This window comes from Lagenorhynchus albirostris, chromosome 1 (assembly GCF_949774975.1).
Source record: "Lagenorhynchus albirostris chromosome 1, mLagAlb1.1, whole genome shotgun sequence".
In the NCBI taxonomy this organism is placed as follows: Eukaryota; Metazoa; Chordata; class Mammalia; order Artiodactyla; family Delphinidae; genus Lagenorhynchus; species Lagenorhynchus albirostris.
The window spans coordinates 176302757-176323691 of record NC_083095.1 but is presented as its reverse complement, the minus strand read 5'-3'; the positions used below and the strand labels follow the sequence as shown (position 1 = coordinate 176323691).

General features: G+C 36.7%; 1 protein-coding gene across 1 annotated transcript in view; it reads left to right on the top strand.

Moving 5' to 3' along the window:
* CCDC7 (coiled-coil domain containing 7) overlaps window positions 1-20935 on the top strand; it is a 291607-nt gene that overhangs the window by 108099 nt on the left and 162573 nt on the right. Inside the window, exons 16-17 of the mRNA XM_060161178.1 lie at window positions 13011-13256; window positions 14065-14137. Coding sequence (XP_060017161.1) covers window positions 13011-13256; window positions 14065-14137 — 319 coding nt within the window. The remainder of the gene's footprint in view (window positions 1-13010; window positions 13257-14064; window positions 14138-20935) is intronic.

The window sequence follows — 20935 nt, the reverse complement described above, 5'->3', positions numbered from 1 at the left end:
GGATCTTCCCGGACCTGGGCACAAACCCGTGTCTCCTGCATCGGCAGGCGGACTCTCAACCACTGCGCCACCAGGGAAGCCCTGTATATTATTTTAAAATTTTTTCTATGTACTATCTTTTGCTTGGAATTTTGCCTTTTGCTTTTTGGTTATATCAGTTCATTATTATCTGGAATTTGAATCTATAAATTAACTGTGTATTGATTTTTGTGGGTTTTTGGTAATCCAGATGTTTCCTTTTTTGTTCAGCACAGTTGATCCAATACAGACTTGTCAGATATAAAATAATGTTTTATCTTTAAAAATTTTTTATTGAGGTATAATTGACATACATTATATTATTTTCAGGTATACAATATGATGATTCAGTATTTACATATATTGTGACTCGATCACCACAAGTCTAGGTAACATGTATCACTATACATAATTACAGAACTTTTTTTCTTGTAATGAGAACTTTCAACATTTACTCTGTTAGCAACTTTCAAATATTCAGTGTAGTATTATTAACTGTCGTCACTATGCTGTACATTACATCCCCTAGACTTGTTTATTTTATAAGTGGAAGTTTGTACCTTTTGACTCCCTTCACCCATTTTGCCCAGCCACCCCCCTCACCCCCAGTTCCTGCCTCTGGCAACTACCAATCTGTTCTCTGTATCTATGCGCTTAGTTTTTGTTTTATTTTGTGTTAGATTCCACATGTAAGTGAGGTCATATGGTATTTGTTTTTCCCTGTCTGACTTATTTGACTTAGCATAATCCTCTCAAGGTCCATCCATGTTGTCACAAATGGCAAGGTTTCATTGTTTTTCATGGCTGAATAATACTTTACTGTGTATGTGTGCGCGTGTGCGTGTGTGCATGCACTTATGTATGTGTGTGTGTATATATATATATAATATTTATCTGTTCACCCAACAGTGGACACATAGGCTGTTCCCATACCTTGGCTAATGTAAATAATGCTGCATTAAACATGGGACTGCATATATCTTCTCCAGTTAGTGTTGTCATTTACTTTGGAAAAATATCCAGAAGTGGATATTTCCTGGATCATCTGGTAGTTGTATTTTTAGTTTTTCTGAGGAAACTCCATACTCTTTTCCATAGTGGCTGCACCAATTTACATTCCCACCAATAGTGCACAAGGGTTTCCTTTTACCTATTCTCACCAACACTTTGTTATTTCTTGTCTTTATGCCAATAGCAATTCTGACAGGTGTGAGGTGATGTCTCATTGTGGTTTGGATTTGCATTTCCCTGTTGATTAGTGATTTTGAACATCTTTTCATGTACCTATTGGCCATATGTATGTCTTCTTTGGAAAAATGTCTGTTCAGATCATCTGCTCATTTTTTACTCACATTGATACTATTTTTTTTTTTGCAATTGAGTTTTATGAGTTCTTTATGTATTTTGGATATTAACCCTTTATTAGATATATGATTTTCTCCCATTTAGTAGGTTGCCATTTCATTATGTTGATCGTTTCCTTTGCTCTGCAGAAGCTTTTTCGTTTGATGTAGTTCCACTTGTTTATTTTTGCTTTTGATGTCTTGCTTTTGGTGTCAAACCCCCCAAATTCAATAAGATCTATGTCAAGGAACTTATCATCTATGTTTCTTTTAGATGTTTTATAATTTCATGTCTTACATTCAAGTCTTTAATTCGTTTGGAGTTAATTTTTTTGTATGGTGTAAGAAAGTGGTCCAGTTTCATTCTTTGCATGTGGTTTTCCAGTTTCCCAACACCATTCATCAAAGAGACTGTCCTTTCTCCGTTGTATATTCTTGGCTCCTTCATCATAAATTGATTGACCATATATGTGTGGGTTTATTTCTGGGCTCTCTACTCTGTTCCATTGATCGATGTCTGTTTTTCCCCCCATATCATACTGTTTTGATTTCCATAGCTTTGTAATATTGTTTGAAGTCAGGGCACATGATGCCTCCAGCTTTGTTCTTCTTTCTCAAGATTGCTTTGACTATTCAGGATCTTTTATGGTTCCATACAAATTTCAGGATTGTTTGTTCTATTTCTGTGAATATGCCATTCGAAATTTGATAAGGAATGCCTCAAACCTGATGATTGTTTTCAGTATTATGGACATTTTAACAATATTAATTCTTCCAATCCATGAGCATGGAATATCTTTCCACTTATTTGTGTCTTGTGCCATCAAGGACATATAGTTTTCAGTGTACAGGTCTTTCACTTCCTTTGTTAAATTTATTCCTAGCTATTTTATTCTTTTTGATGCAATTGTAGGTGGCATTGTTTTCTTAAGTTCTCTTTTGGATAGTTCATTTTTATTGTATAGGAATGCAATAGATTTTTGTTAATCAGTTTTGTATCCTGAAACTTTATATTTCTAACAGTTTTTTGGTAGTCTTTAGGGTTTTCTCTATCATGTCATCTGCAAATAGTGACAGATTTATTTTCTCCTTTCCAATGTAGATGCCTTTTATTATTATTATTTTGCCAAATTGCTGTGACTAGGACTTCCAATAATATGTTTGCTAAAAATGGCAGGAGTGGGCATCCTTTTCTTCTTCCTGATCTTAGAGGAATTGGTTTCAGCTTTTCATCTTTGAGTATTACATTATCTGTGAGTTTGTTATACATGGCCTATTTTTTGTTGAGTACGTTTCCTCTATACCCACTTTGTTGAGAGTTTTTGTCATAAATAAATGTTGAATTTTGTGAAATGTTTTTTTCTTTTACAGCTATTGAGATGATCATACAACATTTATTCTTCATTTTGTTAATGTGGTATATCACATTGATTGATTTGTAGATATTGAACCATTTCTGCAGCCCTGATAGAAATCCCTCTTGCTCGTGATGTATGATCCTTTTAATAGATTGTTGTATCAGTTTGCTAACATTTTGTTGAGGATTTTTGCATCTATGTTATTAAGGGTTGTTTGTCTGTAATTTTCTTCTCTTGTGGTGACCTTGTCTGGTTTTGGTATCAGAGTAATGCTGGTCTTGTAAAACGAGTTTGGAAATATTTCCTCCTCTTCTGTTGTTTGGACGAGTTTGAGAAAGATTGGTGTTTATCCTTCTGTGGATATTTGATGGAATTCACCAGGGAAGTGTCCTGGTCCTGGACCTTTGTTTAAGGAGTTTTATGTATTTATTTTCTTAAACATCTTTATTGGAGTATAATGCTTTACAGTGGTGTGTTAGTTTCTGCTGTATAACAAAGTGAATCAACTATGTGCATACATATATCCCAATATCTCCTCCCTCTTGCGTCTCCCTCCCACCCTCCCTATCCCACCCCTCTAGGTGGACACAAAGCACCGAGCTGATCTCCCTGTGCTATGTGGCTGCTTCCCACTAGCTATCTGTTTTACATTTGGTAGTGTATATATGTCCATGCCACTCTCTCATTTCGTCTCAGCTTACCTTTCCCCCTCCCTGTGTCCTCAAGTCCATCCTCTATGTCTGCATCTTTATTCCTGCATCTTTACTGTAGACAGTTTCTCTGCTTTCAGTAAAAGTATCTGGATTTGAAGAAATCACTGCGAACACTGGAAAATCTGATAGGTTCCAGGGAAAATGATCATTAGCTTTATAAATGTACTGAATATGAGGTTAAACTTAGTAGCAAGAACCCACAAGGCTATTTTCTTTTTTATACTGTTACTTGTATGTATTTATTGTAACAGCATGTATTCTCTGTAGAACATTTAAAATATTCAGAAAATAACAAGGAAAGAATAAATATCCCTAACAATGCCAATTTCCAGAGATAATAAATAAAATTATGGATTCATTATCCTTAATAGTAGTAATCAGACTGTTCAATTTTTCTTTCTTCATGATTCAGTCTTAGAAGGTTGTATATTGTAGGAATTTATGAATTTATTCTTGATTGTCCATACTATTGGTGTGTAATTGTCATAGTAGTCCCTTTGGATCCTTTGTATCTCTGTGATATCAGTTGTCATGTTTCCTCTTTTATTTCTGATTTTATTTATTTGAGCCTTTTATCTTTTTTTCTTTGTGAGTCTAGCTAATTGTCATTTTTGTTTATCTTTTCAAAGAACCAGCTCTTGGTTTTATTGATTATTTTTTGGTCATTTCTTTAGACTCTATTTCATTATTTCCGATGTGATCTTTGTTATTTCCTTTCTTCTACGAAAGTTGGGCTTTGTTCTTCTTTTTCTCAGAGTGTAAATTTATGTTATTTATTTGAAATTTTTCTTATTTGTGAGTTAAGCATTTATTACTATGAACTTTTCTCTTAAAGCTGCTTTCATTGCATCCCCTATATTTCAGTATGTTGTATATCCATTTTCTTTTGTCTCAAGGTACTGTTTTAATTTTGGTTTTGATTTCCTTCTTGACCCATTGGTTGTTCAGTAGCATGTGGTTTCATCTTCACATATTTGTAAATTTTCCAGTTTTCTTCTTGTAATTTATTTCTATTTTCATAATATTGTGGTTGGAAAAGATACTTAATATGATTTTACTCTAATCCTAAATTTGTTAAAACTTGTTTTGTGGCCTAACATGTAATTTATCCTGGAGAATGTTCTGTGTGCACTTGAGAAGAATCTGTATCCTGTTTCTTTTGAATGGAATGTTCTATATATATCTGTTAAGTTAATCTGATCTAATATGTCATTTAAAGACAATCCTTTCTTATTGATTTTCAGTTTGAATGATCTATTCGTTGATGTAAGTGGGGTATTAAAGTCCCCTACTATTATTGTATTGCTATATATTTCTCCCTTTAGGTCAATTAATAGTTTATATATTTGTTGCTCCTATATTGCATGCATAATATTACATCCTCTTGTTGGGTTGACCCCTTTATCATTATGTAATACCCTTCTTTGTCTCTTGTTATGGTTTCTGTTTCAAATTTTGTCTGATAGAAGTATAGCTACTCTAGCTTTCTTTTGGTTTCCACTTGCATGGAATATCCTTTTCCCATCCCTTCACTGTCTGTGCCTTATTTCTCTTTCTCTCTTCCCTTGTGGTTTGCTTTCTTTAGTGGTATGCTTAGATTCATGTCTTATCATCTTTTGTGTATCTACTATAGGTTTTTGCATGGTGGTTACCTTGAGGCTTTCATGTAACAAGTTATATTTATAACAGTCTATTTTAAGTTGATAACAACTTCAGTTTAAATACATTCTAAAGCCCTACATTTTTACTCTCCCCCTGCCATGTTTCATGTTTTGGATGTCACATTTTACATCTTTTTGTCTTGTGTATTTCTTAACTAGTTATTGTGGTTGCAGTTATTTTTACTGCTTTTGACTTCTGACTTTCACACTAACTTTATAAATGATGCATTCACTACGTTCACTATATATTTACCTTTGCCAGTGAGATTCACACTTTCACATGTTTTCTTGTTACTAATTAGCACCCTTTCTTTTTAGCTTAAAGAAGTCACTAAACATTTCTTGTTAGTCTTGTTTAGTGGTGATGAGCTCCTTTGGCTTTTGCTTGTCTGGAAAACTATCTCTATTTCAATTCTGAACAAAGATGTTGCCAGGTAGAGTACTGGATGGGAATCTTTTTCTTTCAGCACTTGGAGTATATCACAACACTCTATTCTGGCCTGTGATGTTTCTGCTGAAAAATATGCTGACTCCTTTTTTTTTCTTTTTCGTTTGTTTTAATTTTTTGACCACATCATGCAGCATGCGGGATCTTAGTTCCCTGACCAGGGATCAAACCCGTATCCCCTGCAGTGGAAGCGTGGAGTGGAGTCTTAACCACTGGACTGCCAGGGAAGTCCATATGCTGACTGTTTAATGGAGGTGCCCCGTTGCTTTTTTTTTTTCTTTCTTGCTGTTTTTAAAATTATCTCTTTGTCCTTAACTTTTGACATTTTAATTATAACGTGTCCTGGTGTGGATCTCTTTGAGTCCGGTTTATTTTGAATTCTCTGGCCTTCCTGGATCTGGATGTCTGTTTCTTTCCCCAGCTTAGGGAAGTTTTGTACCCATTATTTCCTCAAAAAAGCTTTCTGCTTTTTTTCTCTCCTTCTTCTGGGAATCTTATAATGTGACTGTTAGTCCACTTGATGTTGTCCTGTTAGTCCCTTAAGCTATCTTCACTTAAAAAATTTTTTTAAATTTTTGCTGCTCTGATTAGGTGGGTTCCTGTGCCCTGTCTGAGTTCTCTTATCCTTTCTGCTGCTTCATCTAGTCTGCTCTTGAACCCCTCTAGTGTATTTTTCAGTTAAGTTATTGTATTCTTTAGCTCTCTGGCTTCTATTTTTTAATTTTTATTTTTTTAATTTATTTTATTGAAGTATACAGTAAGTCCCTTACATACGAATGAGTTCTGTTCCAAAAGCATGTTCATGAGTCCAGTTTGTTGGCATAAGTTCAGGAAAGTTAGCCTATGTACCCAACTAACACAATTGTCTATATAGTACTGTACTGTAATAGGTTTATAATACTTTTCATACAAGTGATACATAAAAAACAAACACAAAAGTAAACATTTTTAATCTTATAGTACAGTGCCTTGAAAAGTACAGTAGAACAGTACAACAGCTGGCATCGAGTGAACAGGCAAAAAGAGTTATAGACTGGAGGAGGGAGTGGAGGTGGGAGATGGTAGAGCTGAAGGATCAGAAATAGGAGAGGGAGGGCAAGCTGCATTTTCACTCACGCCTGACGTTGATGACACAGGTTCTGGTTGCTTGCTGGATTCAAGTCTACCTATCCTCTTGAAAAACGGTTCTAGTGATGTCTAGTTAGTAGCTCTTTTTTTCTTGTCATAGATGACATGGTAGCTCTGGATTGCATTCTCAATGGCTGCTGCAATCTTCATGTGTACTGTTCTACATTCAGGTCCTATGCCTCAAAAACTAACATTGCTTCCTCAAATAAAGAAAATCCCCTTGCCATTTCCTGCATTGTGAATCTCTTCAGTTCTTCAGTACTTCTTCTTCTTGTCGCTCCACTCTCTCAATTATTTTCACTTTTGTTTCCATTATTATCGCTTGGTGCTTCTTAGCAGTACCAGCTACATCACCACTGCTTTTACACTTGCTTCCGGACATCCTGGGCTTGAAATAAAGATACTGTACTGCTGTACTCTGTATAGTACTGTACAATAAAGTACACAAAAGCACAACCACTTGTAGAGGATGCACGCATATGACAGTTTACACCAGACATGTGGACTAACTTACGTGATTGGACATGCAAACGCATGTTCACATCTTTGAAAGTTCTCAATTTGAAGGTTCATATGTAGGGGACTTACTGTAGTTGATTTACAGTGTTTTGTTAATTTCTGCTGTACAGCACAGTGATTCAGTTATGTGTGTGTGCGTGCGTGCGTGTGTGTGTGTAGATATATATATATACACACACGCACGCACACACACGCACATACATTCTTTTTCATATTCTTTTCCATTATATTTTATCACAGGATATTGAATATAGTTCCCTGGGCTATAAATTAGGAACTTGTGGTTTATCCATTCTGTATAATTTATCCCTCCCCTACCCTCTTTCCCCTCTGGTAACCATAAGTTTGTTTTCTGTGTCTGTGAGTCTGTTTCTGTTTTGTAGATAAGTTCATTTATGTCACATTTTAGATTCCACATATAAGTGATATCATATGGTATGTCTTTCTCTTTCTGACTTCACTTAGTGTGATAATCTCTAGGTCCAACCATGTTGTTGCAAATGGCATTATTTCATTCTTTTTTATGGCTGAGTAATATTCCATTGTGCATATGTACCACATCTTCTTTATCCATTCAGCTGTCGATGGACATTTAGGTTGTTTCCATGTCTTGGCTATTGTGAATAGTGCTGCTGTGAACATAGGGGTGCATGTATCTCTTTGAATTATAATTGTGTCCAGATATGCACCCAGGAGTGTTTTACTGGATCACATGGCAACTCTATTCTTAGTTTTCTGAGGAGCCTCCATACTGTTTTCCATAGTGGCTGCACCAGTATGCATTCCCACCAACAGTGTAGGAGGATTCCCTTTTCTCCACACCCTCTCCAGAATTTGTTATTTGTAGATATTTTTAATGATGGCCATTCTGACCAGTGTGAGGTGATACCTCATTGTAGTTTTGATTATCTTTCTCTAATAATTAGAGATGTTAGCTCTGTGACTTCTGTTTGGATTTTTCTTGGATTTTTCTTACATTTTCTTTCTCTTTGTTGAAGTTCCTACTGTGTTCCATTCTCCTTAGTTTGGTGAGCATATTATTATGACCATTACTTTGAACCCTTTCTCAGGTGTTACTTATCACTGTTTCATTAATGTTTTTTCTGTCTATTTAAAATTGAAGTATAGTTGATTTATAGTATTGTATTAGTTTCAGATGTACAACATAGTGATTTAATATTTTTATAGCTCATAATCCATTTAAAGTTATTACAAAACAATGGCTATATTTCCCTGTACTATACAGTGTATCCTTGTTGCTTATCTATTTTATACATAGTGGTTTGTATCTCTGAATGTTATTTTTGTTTGGATGGCCTTGTGTAAGGTGACCTTGTCGTTCAACCCTGCCTTAGGTCTGGGTTGTCTCTCAAACCTTTGTTGTTGTCCAAGCAGCCTATTTTAGTTGTAATAATTCTCAGTTATTGAGGGTGTTCCTAGACCAGTGTCTTAAAGGGGAGATCTCATTCCTAGATTCAGGCTGATTTGAAGTGAGACCCTCCGCTAATAGCTTTTAAAGGATGCAAATATGTACAGCCCCATGTGACTGCAAGTGTAAGCCCTGCTGGCCCCCAGAACTGGGCAAACTAGAGGTGTCCTGGGCAGCAGTCAAAAAACTGGGGCTCCAGACGAGTGTATGGGCTCCTTTCTGTGAGATACTGTTGCTGACCAGGGTCCTTGGACTCTTTAATGAATAGAAATTGATGAGGTCAGACAAGAAATTGAGGCAAGGCTTTATTGGGACTCATGCTGCAGCGTGAGGGAGTAGAAACAAGTCCATGTGGTCTAATGTAGTGGTGGTCTAATGAGTAATCTAAGTCAGTGTTTCCGTATTGATTTTCTGTTTGGATCATCTGTCCATTTATATGAGTGGGATGTTAAAGTCCCCTACTGTTATTGTGTTACTGCCAATTTCTCTCTTTATGTTTATTAATATTTGCTTTATGTATTTAGGTGCTCCTATGTTGGGTGCATATATATTTACAATTGTTTTACCTTCTTGGATTGATCCCTTTATCATTATTTAATGCCCTTCTTTGTTTCTTGTTATAATCTCTAAGTCTATTTATTTTTGATATAAGTATTGTTACCCCAGCTTTCTTTTGCTTTCCATTTTACATGGAATACCTTTTTACATCCCCTCATTTTCAGTCTGTTGTATGTCTTAGATCTGAAGTGAGTCTCTTGTAGCCATATATATAGTTTTTGTATCCATTCAGTCAGTCTGTGTCTTTTGATTGGGGCATTTATTCTGTTTACATTTAGTGTGATTATTGATTAGTATGTTCTTATTGCCATTTTGTTAATTGTTTTGGATTTGTAGGTCTTTTTTCCCCTTTCTTCTTTTGTTCTTTTGTGATTTGATGACAATCTTTAGTGTCATGTTTGGATTCTTTTCTCTTTGTGTGTGTGTCTATAATAGGTTTTTGGTTTGAGGTTACCATGAGATTTATATATAGGAATCTCTCAATATATATATGATTATTTCCAATTTCTGATTTCTTAATTTCAAATGAATTTTAACAACCCTGTGTTTTTACTTCCTTTCCCCCATGATTACTGTTTATGACATCATCTTTTACATCTGTTTGTTTTGTGTATCCCTTAAATGCTTATTGTGAATATAGATAATTTTACTACTTTTGTCTTTTAACCTTCCTACTAACTTTGTGTGTGGTTGATTTACTACCTTTACTGTATATTTGCCTTTATCAATGAGCTTTTTCCTTTTGTACTTTTTATGTTTCTAGTTGTTGTCTTTCCTTTTTCACATGGAGAAGTTCCCTTAACATTTCTCATAATGCTAGTTCGGTGATGCTGAACTCTTTGCTTTTACTTGGTTGTAAAACTTTTGCTCTCTCCATCAAATCTGAAAGAAAGCCTTGTGGGGTAGAGCATTTCTTGTTGTAGGTTTTCCCTTTCATCATTTAAAATATACCATGCCACTCCCATCTGGCCTATAGAGTTTCTGCTGAAAAGTTAGCTGATAGACTTACAGGAGTTGCCTTGTACCTAACTTGTTGCTTCTCCCTTGCTTTTAATATTCTCTCTTCATCTTATATTTTCTCATTTTAATTACAGTGTGTCTTGGTATGGTCCTCTTTGGGATGATTGTGTTTGGGACTCTCTGTGCTTCCTGGACCTTGATGTGCATTTCCCTTCCCAGGCTAGGGAAGTTTTCAGCTATTATGCCTTCAATTATGTCCTTTGCCCCTTTTTCTCTCTTCTCCTTCAGGAATGCCTCTAATGCCAATGTTAATAGACTTGATGTTGTCTCAGAGGTCTTTTAAACTGTCTTGATTTCTTTTTTATTCTTTTTTCTTTTCATTATTCCTTTTCCAGCTCACTGTTCCATTTCTCTGTATCATTTAATCTCCTATTGATTCCTTGTAGTGTATTTTTCATTTTAGGTATTGTATTTTTCAGCTCTATTTGGTTCTTCTTTTTATCTTCTAACTTTGTTAAGCTTCTCACTGTGTTCATTCTTCTCCCAAGTTGTTTGATTATTTTCATGATTATTACCTTGAACTTTTTGTTGGGTAGATTGCCTATTTCCATTTAATTTAGTTCTTCCTCTGGGACTTTATCTTGTTCCTTCGTTTGGAACATGATCCTCTGTTGCCTCATGTTGCCTAGTTTTCTGTTTTTCTTTCTGTGTATCTTGGAGAAGGAGCCTTTTGTAGGAGACATCCTATGCGTCCCAGCAGCACACTCCCCTCTGGTCACCAGAGCTGTCTGTTCTAGGAGTGACCCCTATGTGGGCAGGCTGACTACCATGAGTAGTCTCCTAGGTGTGGCTGGGCCCTGGTCTGGTTGGTTGCCAGACCTTGCCATGTGTGGAGGCTCTCAGCCATTGGTTGACAGGGCTGTGTCATGAGGTAGCTGGCTGTGGAACCCTGGGGGCTTTTAGGGCTAGTCCTGGCCCACTGGTGGGCAGAGCTGTGTTCTGGGTTGGGTGTTTGCTGGGCTGGTATTCCCAGATCTAGTGTCAGCCTGCTGCCATGTGGGGCTGGTTCCTGACAGGGCTGGCTGAGGGGTCCAAAGTGTCTCATAACTGGTGTTGGCCTGTTGGTGGATAGCACCAGGTCTTGGGGTCCTGGAGCTGGTGTCAGTGTGCTGATAGGCAGGGCTGGGGCCCAAGGTGTCCTAGGGCTAGTGCTGGCTCACTGGTGGGCAGAGCTGAATCCTGGGTAAGTCCTGGGTCTCTGGCTGTAGGTCCCTGGGAGTCCCAAAGCTGGTGTTTACTCACTGGTAGGTTGGGCTAGATCCCAGAGCCACTGGCTACGGAGCCCATGGTGTCACAGTGCTGATGTTGGCCTGCTGGTGAGTAGGTCCAGGACCCAGGGGTTGCAGCACAGGTGCTGGCCTCCTGGTGGGCAGCTGAATCCTGATAAGGTAGGCTGCAGGGTTGTGATGATCCTGGGCTGGCATTTGCCCACTGGTGGTGTGGGTCAGGGCTCAAGGGGTCCCAGGGGTCACATGTGGATGTGAATCCACATCCTGGGCCTAGTTCTGACCCACTGGTAGGCCACTGGTAGGTCCTGGTGTCTCTGGCTGTTGGACCTAGGGGTACCGGAAGTGGTGTCAGACTGCTGATGGGTAGGGCTGGTTCATGACATAGCTAGCTGTAAGGTCTGGGGTGTCCTGAAGCTTGTTTCAGTCTGGTGGTGGGTGGGGCCAGTGTCTGGGCAGCTGGCTGATGGGCCTGAGGTGGCTAATACCTGGTGTTCGTCTGCTAGTGGGTGGGGCTAGGGCCCAGGGGGTCCCAGGGCTGGTGTCTGCCTGCTGGTGGATAGGGCTATGTCCCAGGGTGGCTGTGGGCTCAGGGCATCTTAAGGCAGCTAGTGGGTATGTCCCTGCCTGGCTAGTTACTTGGCCTGAGAACCTTGGTTCCGGTTCTGACAGTCTGGTGGCCAGGGCTGGGTCCCAGTGCTAATAAGCTAGAGGGAGTATTCCAAAGTGACATTTGTTCTACCAGTGTCCATGTGGTAGAAAGAGCTCCCCAAAATGGCTGACACCATTTGATGTGTCCCCCATGGTGAGCTCCAGTTGCCTCCTGACTTTCTGGTAGGCTCTCCAAGATCAGCAGGTGGGTCTGACTCAGGCTCCTTTCAAATTATTGCTTCTACCGTGACTCCTGGACCACGTGAGATGGTGTTTGTGCCCTTTAAGAGTAGAGTCTCTATTTCCCATAGCCTTGTGACTTTCCCGAAAGTAAGCCCCGTTGACCATCAAAGCCAGATATTCTGGGGGCTTGTCTTCTTGGTGTAGGACTCCTGGGCTGGGAAGCCCAGTGTGGGGCTTGGACCTCCTGTTTCTCAGGGATAACCTCTGCCATTGTAATTATCCTCCCATTGTGGGTTACTCACTTGGGGCTATGGATCTTGACTGTACTGTGATTCCACCCCTCTGACCTGTCTTGTTGTGGTTCCTTCTTTGTATCTTTAGTAGAAGATCTTTTCTGCTAATCATCCAGTTTTTCTCATCAATGGTTGCTCTGTAAATAGTTGTCATTTTAGTGTGCCCATTAGAGGAGGTGAGCTCAGGGTGTTCCTACTCTGCCATCTTGGCCAAGCTGAGCCTCTGTGTGCCTTTTAAAACCCAGGAGATATATTATCCTTAGCCTGTTATCTAGCATCAATTTCACATTTGTATTACTATTACTGAATAATTATAATTGCTTATTTACTATTCTTATAGATTATGAAAATGATTCTTTAGTTACAAATAAATATTGTTCATATAATCTAATAGCAGATGTTTCGTAATTCTAAAGCTCAGAGAAGGAAAGAGCTAGCCCTGCTATTTCAGATCTTTCACAGATCCTCAAGTCTCAAGATGGATCACCTTTTTTAAACACTTCAAATGAAATTTTAACTGATGAAGATCTGTCCCATCTACTTTCATCAAAGACCCATGATAAATCACTTACAAGAATATTATTGAGCAAAGAAATTCAAGATTCACAGTCTGTTGGAACATTGCTTCAAGGGAATGAAACAGCGACAGCATCATTCGTTTCACCCCCTTTTGTTAAAATGAAGACTCTGGCTACTGACATCTCAAAGGTAAGATACAGTACAATAACTTGAAAGCTACTTATTTTAATTGCTATACTCCTTCAATATTTTGAATAAATGTTAATTAAAAACATCAATATTTTCTTATTTAAGTGGAATAAAAAGTTTGTCTTTTGATACAATCTGTTTTATATTTAGGATTTTTTTTTTTTTTTTTGAGGTACGCGGGCCTCTCACTGTTGTGGCCTCTCCCGTTGCGGAGCACAGGCTCCGGACGCACAGGCTCAGCAGCCATGGCCCACGGGCCCAGCCGCTCCGCGGCATGTGGGATCTTCCCGGACCGGGGCACGAACCCGTGTCCCCTGCATCGGCAGGCGGACTCTCAACCACTGCGCCATCAGGGAAGCCCTAGAACATTCTTATTTTAAAATTTGGGGAAAAAGGGAAATGATCAAATTGCTGTACATATTTAACATATATTCACAATTTTTTTATCATGTAAGTTATTAAAGTGGCCTTATAAAAATAATTTTTAAAGCCATTTGAGTTTCTCTAGAGATTGAATCAGGTGAAAATATAAATCTAAACTAGAATCATAATAAAAAATTATTAACATGATGTATTTGGAATTATTTATGAGGAAGAATCACAATATTGCTTGGTGGGTCCCTCCACACCATTAAGTGTTCCCAAATGTCTCTCAGATCCATTAATTGTTCTCAGTTTTAAATTTGATACATTCAGGAAATAATGAAAAGTAAAATGTTGCTGTAATGACATTGTAGATATAAAAGAAGGTAATTAGAGTTCTAAGATGTATAATTTTTAATTACTTATTTTAACTTTTGTAATTAAGGCTGATATTTTAGAAGAGAATTTACGAAGTAAGATTAAAAAGCAAACTTACGAAGAAGCAAGAGAATTTCAAGGTAAAAAGATTTTCTGTTTTGTAAGATAAAAATGTTAATGATTGTGTGTTCCCGTATTACAAGTAAATGAAGTGAGAACATTACTAAATGTAGAAATAACTTCTTAGACAGTCATGAGATAATATACAAATATATTGACCAATACGTAAAAGTTAATTTGGTGAGTTAACATATTACTCAGTCTGTCTTAACTAAAATTTTTGTAAAGGGAAGTGATAGCTTTGTCTCAACCAAATAACAGTATATGGCATTATGAATTCTTAACATAATATTATACCAAAAATTCATCAGGGTATAAGCAGGAAAACAGATGATTTGTGTTATAAATAAGTAATATTTTAGCTAAGTTTTTTGGGTGTTTGATGTATAATATATATTTTTAAATGTAAGTTTATTCTTCTTTTCCAACATGTATAGCTTTTATAACCAACCCATGTCTTATTGCATTGGCCGGAACTTCCAAAATCAAATTAAATGGTTGTGATGTAGAGTGCAGGAGTATCACTCTTCTTTTGTGCTTTGAACTGAGAGTGCCTCTACACTTTCACCTGTGATGATTGGTTATCTGAGATAAGTGTCTTACAGTTTTCAGTGTGCAGATATTTGACCTCCTTGGTTAAATTTATTCATAGGTACTTTATTCTTTTTTATGGCTTTTTATTGAAATATAATTGGTTAATATATAACATCAATTTCAAATATACAACATAATGATTTTTTAATTTAAATTTTTTTATTGAATTATAGTTGATTTACAATGTTATGTTAGTTTCTGGTGTACAGCAAAGTGATTCAGATATATATATATATGTGTGTGTGTATGTGTATACACACATACACACATATATTCTTTTCTTTTTTAATCTATTTTATTTATTTATTTTTGACTGTGTTGGGTCTTCATTGCTGTGCACAGGCTTTCTCTAGTTGCGGTGAGTGGGGGCTGCTCTTCATTGTGGTGCACGGGCTTCTCATTGCAGTGTGCAGGTTTCTCATCATGGTGGCTTCTCTTGTTGTGGAGCACAGGCTCTTGACGTGTGGGCTTCAGTAGTTGCAGCACGCGAGCTCAGTAGTTGTGGCTCACAGGCTCTAGAGCACAGTTCAGTAGTTGTGGCACATGGGCTTAGTTGCTTCGCAGCGTGTGGCATCTTCCCAGACCAGGGCTCGAACCCATGTCCCCGCATTGGCAGGCGGATTCTCAACCACTGCGCCACCAGGGAAGCCCCACACATATATCCTTTTTCAGATTCTTTTCCATTATAAGTTATTATAAGATATTGAACATAGTTCCTTGTGCTATACAGTTAGCCCTTGTTTTTGGCAGTACACGGGCCTCTCACTGTTGTGGCCTCTCAACAGGCTCCGGATGCGCAGGCTCAGCAGCCATGGCTCACGGGCCCAGCCGCTCCGCGGCATGTGGGATCTTCCCGGACCGGGGCATGAACCCATGTCCCCTGCATCGGCAGGCAGACTGTCAACCACTGTGCCACCAAGGAAGCCCAGTTAGCCCTTTTTTATCTATTTTATATATAGTAATGTGTATCTACTAATCCCAAATTCCAAATTTATCTCTCCCTGCCTTTTCTCTTTGTTAACCATAAGTTTGTTTTCCATGTCTGTGAGTCTGTTTCTGTTTTGTAAATAAGTTCATTTGTATCATTTTAAAAGATTACACAAATAAGTAAGATCATATGATATTTGTCTTTCTCTGTCTGACTTACTTCACTTAGTATGATAATCTGTAGGTCCATCCATGTTGCTACAAATGGCATTATTTCATTCTTTTTTTATGACTAATATTCCATTGTGTGTGTGTGTGTGTGCGCATACATATATACACACCACCTCTTTATCCATTCTGTCGATGGACATTTAGGTTGCTTCCATGTCTTGGCTGTTGTAAATAGTGCTGGTGTGAACATTGGGGTCCATGTATCTTTTTGAATTAGAGTTTTTGTCCTTTCCAGATATATGCCCAGGAGTGTGATTGCTAGATCATATGGTAACTCTATTTTTAGTTTTTGAAGCGTCCTCCAGACTGTTCTCCATAGTGGCTTTACCAGTTTACATTCCCACCAACAGTGTAGGAGGGTTCCCTTTTCTCCACACCCTCTCCAGCATTTATTATTTGTAGACTTTTTGATGATGGCCACTTTGACTGATGTGATGTGATACCTCATTGTAGTTTTGATTTGCATTTCTCTAGTAATTAACAGTGTTGAATATCTTTTTCTGTGTGTGGTGGCCATCTGTATAACTTCTTTGAAGAAATGTCTAGGTCTTCTGCCCTTTTTTGATTAGCTTGTTTGGTTTTTTGATATTAAGCTATATGAGCTGTTTATATATTTTGGAAATTAATCCTGTGTTGCTTGCATCGTTTGCAAATATTTTCTCCCATCCTGTAGGTTGTGTATTCATTTGGTTTATGGTTTCCTTTACTATGCAGAGACTTTCAAATTTAATTAGGTCCCATTTGTTTATTTTTGCTTTTATTTCCATTACTGTAGAAGACAGATCCAGAAAAATATTGATGCAATTTATGTCAGAGAGTGTTCTGCCCATATTTTCCTCTAGGAGTTTTATAAATAGTATCCAGTCTTACATTTAGGTCTTTAACAACATAATGATTTGATATTTGTGTATATTGTGAAATGATCACCACAATATGTCTAGTTAACATCCATCACCATGCATAGTTACAAAACATTTTTTCTTGCGGTGAGGACTTTAAAAATCTACTCTCTTAGCAAACTTTCAGATATTGAATACAGTATTTTAATTATAGTCATCATGCTGTACATTATGTTGTGGTTTTGATTTGCATTTCTCTAATGATTAGTGATGTTGAGACTCTTTTCATGTACCTTTTGGCCATCTGTATATCTTTTTAGGAAAAATATCTATTCAGATCCTCTGCCCATTTTTTAATCAGATTAGTTTTTGTTGTTTTGCTATTGAGTTGTATGAGTTTTTCACATATATTACATATTAACCCCTTATCAGATACATGATTTGCAAATATTTTCTCTCATTTGATAGGTTGCCCTTTTGTTTTGTTGTTGGATTTTTGCTTTGCCAGAGCATTCCAGTTTGATGTAGTCCTACTTGTTTATATTTGCTTTTTTTGCCTTTGATATTATTGTCAAACCGCAAAAATCATTTCCAAGACCAATGTCAAGGAGCTTACTGCCTATGTTTTCTTCTAGGAGTTTTATCATTTTAGGTCTTACATCAAGTTTTGAGTTAATTGTGTATGGTGTAAGATGGTAGTCAATTTCATTCTTTTGCACATGGCTTTCCAGTTTTCCCAGCATCATTTATTGAAGAGACTGTCCTTTTCCCATTGTATATTCTTGGTTCCTTTGTCATAAATTAATTGACCATATATGTGTGGGTTTGTTCTACTTTCCCTTTTGGCTTGTTTTTGATTCACTGGTTGTTTAAAAGTGTGTATTTAGATTCCACATCTTTGTGAATTCTCCAATTTTTTTGCTATTAATTTCTCTCTTTTTAATATTTATTTATTTATTTGGCTGCCCTGTGTCTTAGTTGTGGCATGCAAGATCTTTGTTGCTGTGTGTGAGATCTTCGTTGTGGCATGTGGGATCTTTTTAGTTGCGGCATGCAGGATCTTTTAGTTGCGGTACACAGGATGTTCGTTGCGGCATGTGGGATTTTCGTCATGGTATGCGGGCTCTTAGTTGCAGCCTGTGAGATCCAGTTCCCTGACCAGGGATTGAACCCAGGCCCCCTGCATTGGGAGCACTGAATCTTAATCACTGGACCACCAGGGACCTCCCTTTGCTATTAATTTGTGGTGTCATTCCACTGTGGTAGGAAAATATACTTGAAGATTTCAGTCTTCGTAGATTTGTTAAGACTTGTTTTTGACCTAACATGTAATCTATCCTAGAGATGGTTCTGTGTGTACTTAAGAATAATGTGTATTCTGCTGCTGGGTGAAATGTATGTACGTTTGTTGGACTAATAGCAGTGTTGAAATCCTCAACAACTTTATAGAGTTGTTTTCCAGAGACTTTTTTTGTTCCTTTCTTGGGGTCATATTTCCCTGTTTCTTGTTGTTCCTCGACACCTGTGTTGCTATCCACATATTTGAAAAAACTATTTCCTCTCCTTCTCTTTACAGACTGGCTTTCTATTTATTTTCTTGACCGATTTTCTTTAATTTATTTATTTGTTATTCAGGTATGATTAACATATAAGACTTCTGTTTCCTTTATTTTCACCCTCTTACACCCCGCAGCTTTATTGAGATATAATTGACATGTAACATTTTGTAAGTTTAAGGAATAAAACATGGTAATCATACACACATATATTGCAAAATAATTGCCACAATAAGGTTAGTTAACACATCAATCATCTGAAATATTTTTTGTGGTAAGAACATTTAAGATCTACTCTTTTAATAACTTTCAAGTATGTAATACACTGTCATTAACTATAGTCACCAGGCTGTACATTAGCTCCTCAGAACTTATTTATCTTATACCTGGAAATGTGTACCCTTTGGCCAATATCTTCCCATTTCCCCCACTTACAAGCCCATGGTAGCCACCATTTTACTCTTGGTTTCTGTGAGTTTGGTTTCTATGATGTTAATATGGGCTTGTCATATAGCTTTTATTATGTTGAGGGATGTTTCTTCTATGCTCAATTTGTTGAGAACTTTTCTTGTAGTATTCTTATCTGGCTTTGGTATCAGGGTAATGCTGACCTCATAAAATGAATTAGGGAGTGTTTTCTCATCTTCAGTTTTTGGAAAACTTTTTGAAGGGTTGGTATTAATTCTTCTCTAAATGTTTCATAGAATTCACCAGTAAACCATCTAACCCTGGGTTTTTCTTTGATGGGAGGTTTTTATTACTGATTCAGTCTCCTTAGTATTAATTGGTTTGTTCAGATTTTCTGTTTCTCCATGATTCAGTGTTGATAGACTATATGTTTCTTGTAATTTATCAGTTTCTTCTTGATTATCCAATGGTGATGTACAGTTTTTATAGTATTCTTATCTTTTTTATTTCTGTGGTGTCCATTATAATTTCTCCTCTTTGATTTTTTATTTGCTTGAGTCTTTGTTTTATTATTTCTCAGTTGAAAGGTTTCTCAATTTTGTTTAACTTAAAAAAAAACAGCTGTTACTTTATTGATTTTTGTATTATTCTTCTAGTCTCTTTCTGCTTTGATATTTATTTCCTTTCTTCTGATAACTTTGGGCTTGGATTTTTTTCTTCTTTTTCTAGTACTTAGTTGTAAAGTTAGGTTGTTTGAGATCTTTTTTCTAAATATAGATGTTTATTACTTTAAACTTTCTTCTTAGAACTGCTTTTGATGCATCCCATAAATTTTGACATGTTGTTTTTATTTTCTTTTTTTTCAAGATAATTTTTTATTTTATCTCCATTTGTTCTTTGACTCACTGGTTATTTGAGAGTGTATTGTTTGATTTGCTCTTACCTGTGAATTTTCCAGTTTTTCTCCTGTTATTGATTTCTTTTCTGCAACCATTGGGTTCAGAAAACATACTTGGTATGATTTCAGTGTTCTTAAATTTGCTAAGATTTGTTTTGTTAACTATCATATGATCTACTCTGGAGAATGTTCTGTGTGTTCTTGAAAAGCATGTATATTCTGCTGCTGCTATTGGTGGAATGTTTTGTATATGTCTGTTAGAGCTCGTTGGTCTAACGTATAGTTCAAATTCAATGTTTCCTTATTGATTTTCTGTCTAGATGATCTATCCATTGTTGAAAGTGATGTGTTGAAGTGCCCTTCTTCAACAGAACTATTTTCTCTTTTTTCCCTTCAGATCTGTTAGTATTGCTTAACATGTTTAGGTGCTCTGATGTTGGGAGCATTTATATTTATTGTTTTATTTTCTTGATGAATTGACCCCTTTATCATCATATAATTACCTTCTTTGTCTCTTGTTACAGTTTTTGAGTTAAAGTCTATTTTGTCTGATATGAGTATAGCTATACCTGCTCTTTTGGTGTCCATGTTGCATAGAATGTCTTCTTCATCTTTTCACTTTGAGCCTATGTGTCCTTAAAGATGAAGTGAGTCTCATGGAGGCAGCATGTAGTTGAATCTTATTTTTTTATTTATCCACTCAGCCACTTTGAACATTTTGATTAGTGAATTTATTCCATTTACATTTAAAATATTTATTGAGAGGCAAGGACTTGCTAATGTGTCTTATTGTTTTCTGGTTATTTTGTATTTCCCATGTTCTTTTCTTCCTCTCTTGCTGCCTCCCTTTGTGAATTAATGATTGTCTGTAGTGGTACACTTTGATTCCCTTTTCTTTATTTTTTATGTATCAACTGTAGGATTTTGCTTGTCATTTTCATGAGGCTTACATAAAACATATTGCAGATATAACAATCTTTTTAAGCTGATAATGTCTTAGCTTTGATTACATATAGAAATGCTACCCTTCTACTACCCCCCAATATTTTATGTTTTTGATGTAACAGTTTACCTCATTTTGTATTATGTATCCATTATCAAATTATTATAACTATACTTATTTTTAATAATTTTGTCCTGTAACTTTCATACTAGAGCTGAGTGATTAACACACCACCATATTACAGTATTAGAGTTTTCTGAGTTTGCCTATATATCTATCTTTATTAGTGTTATTATATGTTCATGTGTTACTAATTAGCATTCTTTCATTTCACGTTGAATAACTTTTTTTTAGCATTTCTAATGTAATGCAAGTCTAGTGATGATTGACTTCCTCAGCTTTTGTTTGTCTGTGACAGTTTA